Source organism: Lepidochelys kempii, chromosome 23 (genome assembly GCF_965140285.1).
Source record: "Lepidochelys kempii isolate rLepKem1 chromosome 23, rLepKem1.hap1, whole genome shotgun sequence".
NCBI lineage: Eukaryota > Metazoa > Chordata > Testudines > Cheloniidae > Lepidochelys > Lepidochelys kempii.
Genome location: NC_136402.1, coordinates 3,054,926 through 3,072,112, shown reverse-complemented (window position 1 = coordinate 3,072,112; position 17,187 = coordinate 3,054,926). Strand labels below are relative to the sequence as shown.

The following is a 17,187-nucleotide window of genomic DNA, read 5'->3' as shown; positions in this document are numbered from 1 at the left end:
AAATTTCAGTTTTTTAAAACATAAAACAAATGCCCCCAAACCAGAAAGTTTTTCAGCCAACCCAGGAAATATTTTGATTTGGAAATACTGCTGCAGTGCTTCATGGGTTTTGTAGCCCGGATGCCTCATGTCATTATTCTCCGCTAGGGGCTGGCCTCCCCGGTAAGACAACATCGCCCATGGTGTACCAGGGCCAGGGACTCCCATCATGCAGCGAGGCGACTGCTGTGCATGCCCCAAAGAGTTTACAATTTAAGCTCAAGACATCAGATGGAGACATCCCCTTCTCATTGTCCAGCATGTGCACTGAGTGAGGCAGGAGGCTTGAGAAAAAAAATGGAATGTACTGATGCAATTAAAGATGGTCTCAGTGTATAGATCAAAATGGGCAGAGCTGAGGTTCTATGAAGTGGTTTTCACACAGGTTTTTGTATCAAATTTCCGAGGTTTTTGATTTGTAAAAGGAAAAGCACCAAACCAAAACGATCCTGCCGGGTTCACTAAACATCGCAGTAGAACAGCGTAGAAGGGACGCTTGCCGTGGTAAGGGATCCAGGCTCAGATCTGCCGCATGGCCTCAAAGATCCTATGGAAGGACAGAGGGAGCCTGAACCATGAAACAGCTGAGCTTCTCGGGGATGAGCTGATGAGAGGTGAAATGTCGCCACAACCTCACCATGCTTAGGGTTACCAGATCACGAAAGCTCATGCTCAAATAAATTGGTTAGTCTCTAAGGTGCCACAAGTACTCCTTTTCTTTTTGCAGATCACAACTGTGAAAAAATGGGACGGGGGTGGGGGGTAATAGGAGCCTATGTAAGAAAAAGTCCCAAAAAACAGGACTGTCCCTTTAAAAATGGGACATCTGGTCACCGTAACCAGGCTGGGCCTTGAGGAGACCCCTAGGCCGAAGCCCATGGGCCCCTGGGGCTTGAGGTGACTCCCCCCAGCTCTGGCTTCCTGGGGCCTGAGGCAACCCTCGCCCCTGGCTGGAGCCCACGGCCGAGATGGCCTTGGGGCGGCCCAGAGTCCATGGCTCCCCAGGGCTTGATGCAACCTCATGCCCCCATTGGCCCTGGGCTCTCACAAGGCTCCAACCTCTTGGCTGAGCCCCTCCCACTCAATCCCCCCTCCAGGCTAAAACCTCCTTTCCCCCCCAACCCCTCTGGACTTAGCCCCTCCCCCTCAATCCCCCCTCCAGGCTAAAACCTCCCTCCCCCCTGACTAAGCCCCTCCCCCTCAATCTCCCCTCCTGTATAAAACCTCCCTCCCCCCTGATTTAGCCCCTCCCCCTCAATCCCCCCTCCAGGCTAAAACCTCCCCCCCCCCCGATTTAGCCCCTCCCCCTCAATCCCCCCTCCTGGCTAAGCCCCTCCCCCTCAAGCCAGCGGGGGGGGACGGTGAGCCCCGCCCCCTCAATCCCCCCTCCTGGATAAAACCTCCCTCCCCCCTGACTAAGCCCCTCCCCCTCAATCTCCCCTCCTGTATAAAACCTCCCTCCCCCCTGATTTAGCCCCTCCCCCTCAATCCCCCCTCCAGGCTAAAACCTCCCCCCCCGATTTAGCCCCTCCCCCTCAATCCCCCCTCCTGGCTAAGCCCCTCCCCCTCAAGCCAGCGGGGGGGACGGTGAGCCCCGCCCCCTCAATCCCCCCTCCTGGATAAAACCTCCCTCCCCCCTGACTAAGCCCCTCCCCCTCAATCCCCTCTCCTGGCTAAGCCCTTCCCCCTCAATCCAGCCCCCCCCCCCCCCGGTGAGCCCCTCCCCCTCAATCCCCCCTCCTGGATAAAACCTCCCTCCCCCCTGACTAAGCCCCTCCCCCTCAGTCCCCACTCCTGGCTTAGCCTCGCCCTGAAGCCCCACCCCCTCCTGGCTGAGCCCCTCCCCCTAACTCCTCCCACCAATGAGGGCTCCGCCAAGGCCTCGAGCGAAACGGCCCCTGCTCTTGGTCAGCCCGCCCCAAGCCAGCAGGAGACACCAATGAAACGCAGGGTTCGAGGCTGACCTCCAATCAGAGCCCAGAAGCGGACAGGTTGGAGCAGGGGGTCGCGCCGAGGAGTTGACAGGCAGGCAGATGAGCCAGTGAGCATGGCCAGAGCACGGAGTCGCCGGTGAACAAATAGCTAATAGGATTAACAGGCAGGAATACGAGCCAATCTTAGTGAAGAATTTGTTGAATGACGTTGATCTTAACCAATAGAGTGTTGGAAGCGGCAGAAGAGCTACGCGGTCAGACCAATCAACGCCCAGAGTTTATTGACTGACGTGGAGACTAACCAATGAAGTGTCGGAAGCGGCATAAGCGTTGAGAAGATAAGCCAATCAGGATCAACGGTGTTTTGAGTGACGTTCTGACTAACCCATGGAGTGTCGGAAGCGGTTGAAGAGAGCCAATGGCTTTCGGTAGAAGAAGGCGGAGTCTGTGAAAGGTAGTGAAGATGGGCGGGAAGCCGTTTAGATAGACAGCAAGATTAGCCAATCAGCTCGGTGGGCGGGAGGACGGACGAGATTTGCAGCCAATGGAGCGTGGTGAGGGCTATGATAGGCAGGAGAGCGGCCGAAACAGCGCGGCGGGCAGGAGATGGCTGAGCCAATGGCGACGGAGGGCGGGGTGGCAGTTGGCCAAGCGAAAGGACTGGCCAATGAGCGTCGAGGGGGCTCTGAGTGGCGTGGGGCCGGCCCAATAGGGGCGTGTCCGGGCACAGGCTCCGATTCAGGCGCCATGTCGCGGCGGCGGTGGCGGGGTCCGCAGAGCGCGGAGGGCAGCGGCCGGGGTGGGGAGATGGTGAAGATGGCGGCGGCCGGGGGCGGCGGCGGCTCGGGCCGGTATTACGGCGGCGGCGGGGGCGCCGAGGGCGGCCGGGCCCCGAAGCGCCAGAAGACGGAGAACGCGGAGCAGCAGCAGCAGCAGCATGGCCCGGGGGGCGGCGGCCCCGGAGCGGCCGGAGGGGTGAGGGCAGCGAGGGGGCTGGCCAGGGGGATAAGCCCCGGGGGCGGGGACCATGGGGGGTGAGTGGGGAGGCCCCTGAGGGGCGGGGCTTCATGGATGGGGAAGGGGCGGGGGGGCTGAGCAGCGAAGGGGGGGCTCTGAGGGGGGGGCTGAGCAGCGAAGGGGGGGGCTCTGAGGGGGAGGGGGGGCCGTGCAGCGAAGGGGGGGGCTCTGAGGGGGAGGGGGGGCCGTGCAGCGAAGGGGGGGGCTCTGAGGGGGAGGGGGGGCCGTGCAGCGAAGGGGGGGGCTCTGAGGGGGAGGGGGGGCCGTGCAGCGAAGGGGGGGGCTCTGAGGGGGAGGGGGGGCCGTGCAGCGAAGGGGGGGGCTCTGAGGGGGAGGGGGGGCCGTGCAGCGAAGGGGGGGCTCTGAGGGGGAGGGGGGGCCGTGCAGCGAAGGGGGGGGCTCTGAGGGGGAGGGGGGGCCGTGCAGCGAAGGGGGGGGCTCTGAGGGGGAGGGGGGGCCGTGCAGCGAAGGGGGGGGCTCTGAGGGGGAGGGGGGGCCGTGCAGCGAAGGGGGGGGGCTCGGAGGGGGAGGGGGGGCTGTTGGGAATGGGACTCAGATGGTTGCTGGGCCGGGGGGGGGTGGGGGAAGAAGGGCAGGGAAGCGGGAGAGGGGAATTGGGATGGGGGGGTGATGGTGGAGAGATGGTGGGGCCAGTGGGGGGGAAGGTGGGCAGGGAGATGGTAGGTGGGCAGATGGGGGACGGTGGGGTATGGGGCGAGTTCAGGGCCAAGAGGGGGACTTTGTGTCACCCTCCAAACCCAAGGGAGAAATGGTGGGAGGATCTGGGCATCTTGGTATCTGCTGTTCTTGGCAGTGCCTATAGGCTAAAGACCAGACCTGCCCATAGGCCAAGGCCTGCAGGGGAAGCTTGTGGGGATGGTGGTGTCTGGCAGCACACAGGCTCCCTCCCTCCCTCCCCCATATGTGCTCTGCAGGTCTTTGTGTAGCGTTAGGTAGAGGGAAATAAAAAGATCGTTTGCCCAATGCATTGGGGGCTCAGTGCCTGGCATCATCTCTAGGGTGAAGGCATGATGCTTCCCTGCCATGTAGGGATTCATGGGGCTGTCCCTCTGCATTCTGGAGTATCTTCACTGACCCTAAAGCAGGGCCTCAAGTGGAGCTGGCAGAAGGAGAGTGTCTCAGTCTATACGCCTCCAGCAGTCTGGTCTCTGCAGGGTTATCATCCCTGAATCCTCAAGGTCTCTCTTGGCAGTCAAAAAGGATGTGTGTTTTCTTGTTTCAGTCACATTAGCTTAAAGTTCTCGAAAACCCCTTTCCGAGCTTAAGGTGCAGACTAATGCAGGTGCTTACATATTAAGGCTATAAAATGTGAGCTTGAGTCAGAGAGCATAAAACATCTTTTAAAATACTTATTTGCCTTGTGCCTTTAGGAAAACTATGATGATCCCCACAAAACTCCTGCTTCTCCAGTTGTCCACATCAGGGGGCTGATTGATGGTGTTGTGGAAGCTGATCTTGTGGAGGCCCTGCAGGAGTTTGGGCCCATCAGGTAAGGAAAACACGTATTCATCAAGCAGGAAATTTGGATCCACGTATGATTCTGTACTAATTTCAGCCTTCACATTTCTTCTTGCATTAATTTTAGGTGGACACTGAAAACAATAGTAGTTAGTACAGTTAAATGTTAATTAGCCAGCTCTCCATTTGCTGTATGTTTGAAAGCTAACTTAAGTTCTCTCCTCCCTAGTTATGTAGTGGTGATGCCTAAGAAGAGACAGGCCCTGGTGGAATTTGAGGATATTCTCGGTGCTTGCAATGCTGTGAATTACGCAGCAGACAACCAGATCTACATAGCAGGACACCCTGCATTTGTCAACTATTCCACCAGTCAGAAAATATCCCGCCCTGGAGACACAGATGATTCAAGAGGAGTCAACAATGTGCTGCTCTTCACTATCCTAAACCCCATCTATTCGATTACAACGGTGCGTGGTGGTTCTAATTCCAGGTTCCCTTAGTGTGACAGACCTCTCTAACTGGGCAATCTGAGTCCATCCTTGCAGAATGCATCATAGCCCAAGTACTTGATTGCATATACCAATGCAAGAGGAAGTTTGAGACATGTTGGAGAATTAACCCACATCTGTTTGTGGTCTTGCTTTAAGTATCTGAATTAGTTTGTGCAAGCCCGCCTAACTTAGAAATGGGATATTCTAAGGCAAATGCAAGGGAATAATGATTACACTGAATCGAAATGAGAGCGTATATTGCAGATTTGGATGAAGAAAAATTACTAGCTAGCCATGTAAAATATCTATGCATGCTGTGCAAATTTTGTAGCTATAAAACCTCAATCCTCAGTTGCAGTGATCTTGCTATCCCAGTGCTTTTGAATGCAGACTGTCAGTTGTAGCCACATCTTGTGATGATGCTGCAGGAAAGGTCTGCTGCAGTCTGCTTTCTAGAGCTGAAAAGCTAGGCTGTTATTGCAATGTCATTTCTTAAACTCTTCTTAAAGTGTTTCCTATATTATCTTGCCTCTTTCCCTTCCACAGGACGTGCTGTATACCATCTGCAACCCATGTGGTCCTGTGCAAAGGATTGTTATCTTCAGGAAGAATGGGGTCCAGGCCATGGTGGAATATCCTTTTTCACATGCTCTTCAATGTTTGTCCATATTTTGCCCGACTAAAGATGATCCTAACTCAGTGTTGAGTTCAAACTGAACTGTTGAAGTGTGCAGATTCTAGCAGATTAGAAACCCTCACTCCAGTGCTTTCTTGTCAGAATGCTTATACTTCAAGTGAGAAGTTATTCTGAGTGTAGGCACAGGGGACTTGCGTCTTGTACGTCCTTAACAAAAGATGCTTAATTTAGAAATAATATGAAAATTTACTGCTCTTATTGTGGGTGTTCCTTAGTGACTACAGCAAGCAGCTGAGAGCAAGAATGTTCTGTACTCGCTTCTACTATTGACTATTTACTCTGGACAAGAGTACTTTGATCCCTGTGCCTTTAAATCTCCAGCAACAAAAGAGAGATGATAATTATACTCGGGGGGGTGTATGGTTTGTAAATTTTATGCAAGCACAAAATAGTATATGGAGCCCTTTTAACAGCAGAAAAAAGCAGGAAGCAGACATTAGCAACCTTCATATGTGAGGCTCTCCTCATGATTGGATCAATTATCCTGCTCCTAAAGAATTGCTACGCATGTCTGTACTAAATATGCTAAGTATTCTAAAGATTTCCTTAATGTACTCAACGTTTGACTCTGTGCAGAGTGCGCAGAGAGCCAAGGCATCTTTGAATGGTGCCGATATTTACTCTGGGTGTTGCACTCTAAAGATTGAATATGCCAAGGTAAGTGTAACTGAAAACATGGATAGGTACTTGATGAGTTGCGCCTGTCAGTATGTTGGATTGAATGTAGAGCATCTGCACAAAATTATATAGCAGAGTTGTGGAAGAGCTAGCTTAACTCTCTCGAGCTCCAACTTTTTTCACAATTTTGTCCTCATCGAAAATACAGACCTGTACCTCTGTGTGGATGTAAAAATAAACAGGGAGACGTTAGAGCAGGAAACTTTGGACTCCTGCTTTCTCCTTACATCCTTGGGAGGAAGAGTTTTCTTCTAGTGGTTAGATCAAGAGAATGGGATCCAGGACTTGTGGGTTCTGTATGTGGTTTTACCACTAACTTCCCATGTGAGCTTGAGCAAGTCACTTCTCTATTTTTTTTTAAAAATGGGAATAATTATCTAACTTTTGAGAAAGCTGTAAGTGTCAAGTGTGCTTATTTAGTGTGAAGATTGCTTTGAGATCCTTGAGTGAAAGATGCAGTAGCATGGCCATCTACTGTAGCTTTTTAAATTGTTCTGTCCTGCTTAGAACTCTCACCATGCAAAATTGAGTAATGGTAGGGGTGGTTGTTTTTGCAGCCCACACGTTTGAATGTGTTCAAGAATGACCAGGACACCTGGGATTACACAAACCCCAATCTCAGTGGACAAGGTAACCTTGATGGACTGCTTTGTAACTATACACAAACTTTGCTTGTCAGTTGACTCGCGCACTTCATATCTGACTCATGTTATGTAATGCCATTGGCCTGCCTCCTAACTTCAGGTACCTAAATTCAAACATGATGTAAGCCAATGCAAAATAGGGGGAAGAGTGCTTGTTCAGTTTATCTTAAAATCAAACATTTGTCACCAGGGAGTCTCACAGGTGGCTTATGCTATGTATTTGCTGCCTAACTTCATCAGTTAAATGTTAGGAATTAAGGAACCCTATGCATAAGTGGCTTAAGGAGTTTCTGGGCAAGGGTAGTCTTCGGGGCAAGCAAGGGCTTAGTTCCGCTGCTTTCTTACATGGGAGATTTACAGCTTGTCAACTGATGCAGCTACAGGCTGTTTGTGCCTCACTTTCAAAACTGAGCTGTGTTACTATTGCTAGTCTTTTCATTATGCTGGAAAGTAACAAAAAAAATTCTCCTTGAGCTGTTGGATAGTTATCACACAGCTAAAGGATAGTGGAATGTGGGGCTGGGTTGTAATTCACAGGTGTGTGGGTGAACATTTTATACAAATGTAACTTGAACATGGAGGGAAATGCAAAAATCTGGAGAAGATTGTCTGCTCCCATCTTTGGAAGCATTGAGGAACAGATCCCTTTCCTTTCCAAATTGAGTGCTGCGAATTAGTTACACAGAATCTGTGTGATGCCGAAAGTGATATGTATTATTCAGATTGCAGCCATAGATCTCTACTTCATACTGTTACAGTTATGGTCAAAGCTTATCTAGAAACCCCTTGCTTGGGTTTTTGAAACTTATACGTACTGTGCGGAGGAATGTGAAATAAGCAGCTGGTGTTGAGTTACTGTTTGAGCAGCTCTTGCATCAGTTGAAGTGGTTGCATCTTTTATGTTTCCCTGTATTTTTTTTTAAAATGGTACAATCTGCTTGGCAGTATTGTCTTGCTTCGTGTTTTAAAACCAGGGTGTGGAGCTATTTGTGGTCCCAGCTGATACGAGTTTAGAGGGTCCCTCCAGAATTGGGTGTTTTCCCTTCAGAGAGGTTGCTTTTGTCCCCTCTAAGGAATCTTAGGAAGGCTACTTAGAACTCCTGCCAGTCCCTACCATGCTGCATTATTGCCTCAAAAGGCAGTTCTTCCTACTCATTTCATGATGAGACGTGCAGCCTCCAAGGGCCCCTGCGCAGTGTGGCCCAAGGTGCTGAGTAAGTGCCTGGCAGGCTGGAGTAACTCCCACGTGGTGGACACCCCTGTTTTTAAAAGATGAAAACTTACTAAGATACTGAAGCAAGCAATGGCATTACATGACTTAACAAAAACATAAACAAATTTCTCCTCCAAGGTACATAACTAGAAGATGTGCAGAGCCGCAGGGGCTAGTTGCAGGGCTGTGCATTTATTTAGATGCATCTTGGCTTTCTTGACATGAGGCTGGGAAACGAGGGTGGTGTATTATCCTGGCCTTTCCCAGCTCTGAGCAGTTATTACATATAACCCTGGGGGACCGTACTACAGTGGACGTCCCGAATTGGCTGTGGCCTGCCTCTGCACATTCCTCACACCACACAGTGTAGAAATCTCACTAGCTCTTCTTGGAGAAAACATGCATCATCCTTACGTACCAGAAACAGCAGCAGATTGAGCTCATTACATCAAGAACACAACACCGTGATCCAAGAAACATCTACAAGCACAGAGAGAGAGAGAGAGAAAGAGGCGCACCATGCCACAGCAGACATTATTCTTACTAATCAAAACCAAACAAAACTCTGAACCCAAGAATGTACACAGAACTAGGAAACACAGAACAGAGGGTTCTCAAAACAAGTCCACCAGCGCATTTCGGAGAATGGAATAGATCTCAGTGGCCATCCAAGACATAGGATGCTCTCCATATCAACATGGTTTGGTTTGGGAGGGCAGTCTTTTTGTTATACTGCTTTCCTGCAGTCCTCAGCTGCCAACATATCAGCGCCAAGTGGAGACAAACCAAAAACAAACCAAAGGCACACAGATACCTAAGAGGCTGTAGCTGGGGTGTGCAGTCTGGTGCATGCGTGCATAACGGGGGCATTTGACCCAAGGCACATTCCATTACAGAGGAGACACGCACACTGGAGAACTACACAGAGCCAGAAGCACCATTTTGTTACAGCACCACACAAATTCAGGAGATGAAACATGGAAGGAACACTCTCATTTATACACCTTTATGTCCTCTTTCTTGATATCTTCTGAGGACAAAACATCTGTGAGACCTTTTAAAGATTTTACTTTAAAAAAAATTTTGTAGCAGTTTTGTGCCTTTGACTTGTATTTATGACTCTGAAACCATGTGATGCAGGGTCGCAGTGTATGTTTGATGGGACGCCATCTTTCAGAACTGTGCTAACTCACTGTTGAAGCGTCCAATGGTAAGAGAAATACAGAATTTTTATGTGACAATGGACATTGTACTGTGTACTCCTGCTGTAAGTAGCCCTTTTCAATCTTTGTAATGACTGATTGTTGGAATAAACCTGTATGAAACTCAGTTGTGTTTTAAAAAACAAAGAAACTGTATGGTTACATGAATGTTACGCATTGTATATGATGGCTCATTTTAACTTATTACTACTGTTGCTTTGCTACCATGCTTGTATAAGTCTCACTTACTCCCCCTTCCTGTGTTTGGGTGGGGAGATATTTTGCCGCCTTTTTTTTTTTCCATTGCTATAAAGAACTAGCAGTGTCCTGGAGGCAGGTGTACTTCAGTATTGTTTCAATCACGAAATCAACTGGGACACTCTTCCTTTTGTTTTTTTTCCCTTGTCAGTCATCCTTACTTGTAATCCTCTTTGAAACACGCCCAGCTCTCTAGTCAGGTGAAGCTGGGAAGTCCTGTATTTGTTCTAAGCATTTAACTCGGACACAGATTGCGTTACAAGATGCTGTAACTTGTCTGTGTAGGTTCAGAAATAGGAGTTGTAGTCATGACTGTGTGGCGGTAGTTCTAACAAATGAAACTGCAAATGTGTGTCCTACAAACTAACCTCTTGTTAAAATAGGCCAGTCTGGCCCATTAGCCTAGGGCAGTGTCATGTGGTAGGTCCGTGGCTGGGATCTCAGCAGAGACGGCGCTGCCCCAGCCAGAGGGGTCTGTAGTCTGTGCTTGAAGCAGGGTTGGAAAACTGGAGGGAGCTGGATCCAACCCTCCTTGGCTTTAGAGGAGAGTCAAGCCTCATAATACCAGGCCTTAGGTGAAGTGGAGGCCCTATGGGAGAGAGGAGTTTAATCTCCCCCTGCCAGACGAACCTTAAAATGTTGGAGGCAGTTGTTGGCTAGAAAATGGTTTAAACCTCCTGGGCAGCAGGGGTCACACTGTGATTTAAAAGAAGCTAGGGACTTAAATGACTCTGGTAGCGTACAGGTAAATCCCAGGTGTACAACCGAGTGAAGCGTTGTTCCTCTCTGGTTACATTTTTAACCCATCCTTCTTTCTCTAGGGGATCCTGGTGGTAACCCTAACAAGCGTCAGAGACAGCCCCCTCTCCTTGGGGACCACCCTGCAGAATATGGTATGGATCTGGTGTGCAAGCCAGCTTCAGTGGGAGTGTCTTGCTCTAATGTTAATTTGGCTCTCACGTGTTGCCTCTACTCCCGGTGTCTCCACAGGAGGACCTCATGGTGGATACCACAGTCATTATCACGATGAGGGTTATGGCCCTCCGCCACCTCACTATGAAGGGAGAAGGATGGGCCCTCCTGTTGGTGGCCACCGCAGGGGACCAAGCCGCTACGGCCCTCAGTATGGACATCCTCCTCCCCCTCCTCCGCCCCCAGAGTACGGCCCTCATGCTGACAGCCCTGTGCTAATGGTGTACGGCTTAGACCAGTCCAAGATGAACTGTGATAGGGTCTTCAATGTCTTCTGCCTCTATGGGAATGTAGAAAAGGTGAGAGGGGGAAATTAATGGCTTGTTCTCGTGGTCTTGTGTATTCTGATATCTTTGATCCTTGACACGTGTCTGGCAGAGTTCTGGTTCCTGTGCTCGGGCTTGTGATTTCTGTTTCTAGGTAGCCTTACTTGCTTCCCACCAAGTCTGTTGGGCTTGGCTTTGAAATTGGTGTTGTGCAGTTTGGCTGTGAAACCAAACTCCTTTACAGTGTCCTGTGATCTCTGTTTGAGCAAACAGGGCTCAAATAAGCCAGAAGCGTAAATCTGTTATGCTGGGGCTATGGGACAGCTCCTTGTTTGCAAACAGTCTCTAGCAGGCTAATTGAAAATACCCCCAGCCTCTGGAGACATAAGGTTGACTGGAAGAGTGCAGTGATCATGGAAGAGTTTGCTTCTTCAAAGTGGTGGGACATGGGGATTAAGGAATGGGTGGAGCAATCCACTAAACTCAAATGAAGTGAATTAAGAAGCAGAGCTTGAAAGCTGGCTCTGAAATGGATCAGTTTGAAGCAGTTTAGTTTAAATGTGTAGAACCCAGGTTGTTTGCAGCGTTGTAGCAGTGTTGATCGCAGGATATTGCAGAGACAAAGTGGGTGACATATCTTTTACTGGACGAACTTCTGTTGGTGAAAGAGACAAGCTTTTGAGGTTACACAGACCTGAAGAACTCTGTAAGTTCAAAAGCTTGTCTTTCACCAACAGAAGTTGGTCCAATTAAAGATACTGCCTCACCCACCTTTTCTCTCAAACCCATGTGATCTTTCTAAATTTCCCCTCTAATGAATGTAAACATCCTGTGCTCACATCAAGAGTGCGTTGTATCTTAGGTGAAGTTCATGAAGAGCAAGCCAGGCGCAGCCATGGTGGAGATGGCAGATGGCTATGCTGTGGATCGAGCAATCACCCACCTCAACAACAACTTCATGTTTGGACAGAAGCTGAACGTGTGGTGGGTCTCTTTCCAGATGCTTTGTGGTCTTGATGTCTGAGATCTTAGTGGGGCGCTTGATCCCCAGCAGAAAGCTATGCATATAGTGACAAGCTGTGCCTTTCCCTGTAGTGTATCCAAGCAGCAAGCCATCATGCCTGGTCAGTCGTATGGGCTTGAGGATGGCTCGTGCAGCTACAAGGACTTCAGTGGCTCTCGAAATAACAGGTTTTCAACCCCAGAGCAGGCAGCAAAGAACAGGATCCAACATCCTAGCAACGTGCTTCACTTCTTCAATGCTCCTCTGGAGGTGACAGAAGACAACTTTTATGAGGTAAACTTTATCAGACTGTACAGTTGCCCTCAGCTCTTCACGGTCTGATTAACATTCTTCCCTCTTCTTCATGGTACAGTCTCAGATTTAAGTCTCATACCTTGTTTTTGCGTACAGTTCCTAGTTTGGTGTGGAGCTCCATCCTGATGGACTCTCCTGGGTCCTAGAGGAAAGGATACATTCAGTAATAATGAGCTTAGAATGTAGATATTGTTCCTCTGTGGTTAGAACATGAGATGGGACCCAGTTTTCCTGGGTAACCCTTTTCCACTGAATCATTATGACTTGCTCAGTGTCACTTCCCATCTCTTGTCTTGCCAAACAAGAATTTTGACCTCAAATGGTGGTCGAGGCTTAATTTGATGAACTACTTTGAGAACTTGAGGGGATTGTCACTCAACGAGCATGTGTACGCACCAAGCAGAAGCCTTCCATGTTGTGTCTTAGTGAGTTTTGCTCTGTGTAAGTGGTGTTCTTTCATAAGGCACAGCATGCGGGGTTATGCTGTAAATTCTGAACGTTTCCAGTGACCCATAGCATGTGTGTGGCTTTAAAAAAAGCAAAGGTAAAATTCTCATACAGTAGCTGTTTTGAAATGATGCCCAAACTAGTCAGTGGTATCTTTCTGAACTGGAAAAACTCTTGCAGCTTTTTAACTGGAGCATTCCGATATAGGTACTGTAATGAGCAACCAAAGTGTCTAATTAGTTGGAGTACATGGAAGGGTGTTAATTATTTGTATTAGCATAGCACTGAGGAGCCTGCTCATGGATCTGGATCCCATTGTGCTAGGCAAGTGATAAATTTGTAATCTATTGGCCTTGATGAAGTTTGGCTTATAGATGATTGAGCTGTATTTATGCTTTGATTCTCAAAGCTGGTGTGTTACTATCTCTGAATACTTGTCTGTCTTCCCATTAGATCTGTGATGAGCTGGGAGCGAAGAGGCCTGCTTCTGTCAAGGTGTTTTCAGGGAAAAGTAAGTAAGCCTTTAAACATGGTGAAACTTCCCTTAGGGGCTAGGGAAAAATGGTTGCTTAGTCAGAGGTGGGCTTCTAACTAAAGGGGCAACAAAATTGTATTGGGAACCCTTGGGGATGCTTGAGAGTGGCTGTTTGACGGTCAGGTCCAGAGTGCAGGTTTCAGTGCACTCTTACTCCTCCTGCCAGTAAGGTTGGGGCACAGGTGATAAATAGCGTGGTACTGCTGTGTTTGAGTGGCACACCCAGCTTTCGTCATTAAGAGTTGCAGTCTTCAACTGCAGTTTAGAGCCTTAGCCAGCGGTCCTTTATTTAGCAAGCTGTCCACAGATACAGGGAGATGAGAGTGAACATGCATTAGCAGAAGTTGAATTATTCTGCTGAGCAAGCGTGGCTCCCCATGATTTCCCCGTATTACACTGCCTTTCCATTAGAGGACTGGATTAGGGGATGGGAAGACGAATGAGTACCTGTGAACGGACCCCTGTGTGCATGATTTGGACCTGAGCATATAAAAATGGGGGTGGGGTCAGGAAATGGCTTGAGTGGAACCAATCCTGTTAGACTGCTAGATTCAACCCAACAGATCCTTACTGGGTTTGGTGTGTGGGTGGCTGGGTGGTGTTGGTGGTCTGTGATAGAAGGAGGTCAGACTAGATGGTATCCCTAGCCTCTGTTTGCCAGAAGCTGGCAAAGGGCAACAGGGGATGGATCACTTGGTGATGCCCTGTTCTGTTCATTCCCTCTGGGGCACCTGGCATTGGCCACTGTCGGAAGACAGGAGACTGGGCTAGATGGACCTTTGGTCTGACCCAGTATGGCTATTTAGATGATCTGGTGGTCCCTTCTGGCCTTAAACGCTGACAATTAACGCCTCCCTCCTTAGGAGCAAATGCAGTAATGTGCATTTAATGGGGGTGTTACTGCTCCCTTGGAGCTGCTGTTGCATTGCATGAGGCGTCCTCTGCAGTGTTCCCAGTCCAGGTGTCAGGGGCCGATGAGAATGGGGCCCAGAGCTCTTGTATAGCAATGTGGAGCATTAGCATGTGCTGTTCTGCCTTGTCCTGCTTGTATAGTGATGTACGCACACTTGTAACCTCCAGTGTTCCGTCCAGGTGAAAGAAGCTCCTCTGGTTTGTTGGAATGGGATTCAAAAAGCGATGCGCTAGAGACCCTGTCATTCCTGAACCATTACCAGATGAAAAATCCAAGTAAGCTGTGCATGCACTCAAGTTTTGGGGGGCTCTTGTCTTAATCTGTGAGTCTGGGTTCAGGAACAGGGGACAGTGATGGAGCATATGCTTTCCTGTTCTCTTTGACAGTATCTGTAATTCTGTCCACCGCCAGACTTGGTTAAACTAGAGTTACGATTGCTGATGCTTATCGCAGCTTCCCATACGAACAACTGTAAGCATCAGCCGAGAGTCTTAACAGGATGTGGTCAGAAGCCTGGTCCAATAAATACTGTGGTTCGTTGTCATCTGAAATTGCCATGGCTTCTGTCAGAGGGAGTTCCCATCTTCCCCACTTCATGCCTCTGTTTGAACTGAAATTCGGCATGCTGCACTTAACAGACAGTGTGAGTGGGAGGGTGCATGGTCCTGCTGCCTAGGAGGGAGCTGGGACTCTCAAGGGTTTTATTCTCTGCTCTGTCATTGACTTGCTAAGTGACCTTGAACAACGTGCTTAATCTGTCCACCCATCTGCAAAAAGGAGATAATACTTCTAACCTCCCTGAGGGCGGGATGGGCCTTAATGCATATAAAGAGCTTTTAGAGCCTTCATACCAAAAGGTGCTAGACATGAAAACGTAAATCTCTGGGGCAAAAAAATAAACCTTTATCCTATTTTGTTCTGTCTTAGATGGGCCGTACCCATACACGCTGAAACTCTGCTTCTCAACTGCTCAGCATGCCTCATAAGCGCTGCCCAGGTTGGGCCAGGAGCAGGGGATTCCTTCCGTTCTTTCTGCTGCCTTTCAAAAAGTTCTTGTATTCCTTTTTTTAATGCTCCAGTTTAGTAGAGGCTACCCATAGCGAAGACCTGTCAAGTGGGAGAAGTGAAGTGGTCTGTCTCCCAGATACCTTCAGTTTTTAAAATTATTGTACATGTGATTTGTTTTCCCGTTCATATTTTGTGCTGCCTGTGTTACTGGCACATTTCAATAAAACAGTTTGGAAAATAAATGTTACTGGTGTTTGATCCTAAATATCAGAGTGGCATCAAGAGTATGTTCCCTTAGGCTCTTGAGGTTAGTAAACTGAGAATGGTCTGCAGCTTTCCCATTCATTGTAGGGAACAAAGCAAGTCATAACTGAGAGCTTCAATTTGTGACATCACTCATCAGTGTAGGTTTGACATGAGACTTTGTTAGTTTGAAACTAGCCCAAACCTTCTCCCAAGGTAAGGTGTTAATATCCAGAGCACCACTTGCATGTTCTTGTTGTTCCTCACTTTGTTTTTTCAATTTTTGAAGTGCTATTACTGAGAACTGTACTGCTAAATAAAGCTCGTTTTCAAAGAGAATTCACCGTGAGTGGGAAATGGAGATTTGTTTGCCATTAGATGGAAACCTTATGCCATAACTATGCATGGTGCTTTAGGTGGAAACCTTGCCTTTTAATTTGTATAACATCTAAAAGCACAATGCATACTAATGGTAAGACAATGTCCCTTTCTGAGCCTGTATGATAGAGTAACACAGACTATATAAACCGCAGCCACATGCTTGCCAATTAAAAGAAAACTGGAATCTGTCTTCTAAAAGAATTCCTGAGACAGATTTAGAGTGCATAATGAATGCTTTGAAATGTAATTCATTGAGGAGGTTGGGATGATTGTTTTTCGGGATGTTACAAACAACTTAAACAGATCTGGTGTTAAACAGAGCCCGCACCCCCAGCCAGAGCCCTCACACCCCTGCACCCCAACCCGCTGCCCCAGCCCTGAGCCCCCTTCCACACTCCAAACCCCTCTGCCCCACGCCGACTACATGAATTTTATGTGCACCAATGTGGAGGTGATGTGTCACACACCACCTCCATGTTGGTGCACATAACACAATTCTATCCCGCAGATGGGTGGGAAAAATTAGAGGGAATGGTGGTTGTGTCCCTGAACATCTTGGCTAACAGCCATTGACAGACCTATCCTCTATTAACTTCTCTGATCTTTTTATTTTAACCCATTTATCCTTTTGGCCCTTCACAGCATCCCCTGGCAACAGGTTCTACAGATTGACTGTGTGTTGTGTGGGGAAAACACTTCCTTCTCTTATTTTTATTAGATGAGTCCTGGTTCTTGGAATATGTGACAGGATAAATAATTCATTTTTGTGATACCATTCATGGTTTTATAGACTCCTGCCGTATCCCCCCTCAGTCCCGGCCTTTTTAATCTCTCCTCACATGGAAGCTGATTCATCCCCCTTAATCATAGACTATCAGGGTTGGAAGGGACCTCAGGAGGTCATCTAGTCCAACTCCGATCCCCAATTTTTGCCCCAGATCCCTAAATGGCCCCCTCAAGGATTGAACTCGCAACCCTGGGTTTAGCAGGCCAATGCTCAAACCACTGAGCTACCCCTCTCCCTAAATCATTTTTTGTTACTCTTCTCTGTACTTTTTTCCAATTCTATCATCTTTTCTTTTCTTTTGAGATGGGGTGACCAGAACTGCATGCAATATTCAAGGTGTGTGATTTATACCGTAGTAATAGATTTTTGTCTTTTCTCTCTTTCCTAATTGTTCATAACACTGTGAGCTTTTTTGACGGATGCCTGCATGTTGAGCAGATGTTTGCAGAGAACTATCCACAATGATTCCAAGACCTTTCTTGAGTGGGAACAGCTAGTTTAGATCCCATCATTGTGTATATGTGGTTGGGATTATGTTTTCCAATGTGCATTATTGCCATTTTAGAACAGAACCATGAATCGAGATGCTTTATCAGGCACTGTAAAAGCTTTGCCAATGCAAGAAAATTCTGCCTCATTAAATGCTTTTTAACAAGAGTTGCACC

General features: G+C 48.3%; 1 protein-coding gene across 2 annotated transcripts; it reads left to right on the top strand.

Moving 5' to 3' along the window:
* The first annotated feature begins 2,724 nt into the window (after positions 1 to 2,724).
* Positions 2,725 to 15,353, top strand: HNRNPL (heterogeneous nuclear ribonucleoprotein L). Of its 2 annotated transcripts, none has more exons than XM_073321266.2 (13): positions 2,725 to 2,948; positions 4,382 to 4,500; positions 4,699 to 4,936; positions 5,507 to 5,592; positions 6,218 to 6,314; positions 6,893 to 6,965; positions 10,474 to 10,545; positions 10,643 to 10,923; positions 11,753 to 11,874; positions 11,986 to 12,187; positions 13,109 to 13,166; positions 14,283 to 14,378; positions 15,031 to 15,353. In XM_073321266.2, the coding sequence occupies exons 1-13, from the start codon at positions 2,781 to 2,783 to the stop codon at positions 15,087 to 15,089; spliced, it is 1,671 nt and encodes a 556-aa protein (XP_073177367.2). In that variant the 5' UTR covers positions 2,725 to 2,780; the 3' UTR covers positions 15,090 to 15,353. The 2 variants fall into 2 exon arrangements, with proteins under 2 accessions (XP_073177367.2, XP_073177366.2); XM_073321265.2 differs by having other exon boundaries at positions 14,271 to 14,378.
* Positions 15,354 to 17,187: the final 1,834 nt, after the last annotated feature.

What these genes read in the sequence shown, in the direction of transcription:
- HNRNPL (XM_073321265.2), top strand. Translation starts at nt 2,781, where the DNA reads ATGGTGAAGATGGCGGCGGCCGGGGGCGGCGGCGGCTCGGGCCGGTAT. An exon ending in CCCCAATCTCAGTGGACAAG is followed by an intron (nt 6,966 to 10,473) that starts GTAACCTTGATG and finishes TTCTTTCTCTAG; the next exon opens with GGGATCCTGGTGGTAACCCT. An exon ending in TCTATGGGAATGTAGAAAAG is followed by an intron (nt 10,924 to 11,752) that starts GTGAGAGGGGGA and finishes GTTGTATCTTAG; the next exon opens with GTGAAGTTCATGAAGAGCAA.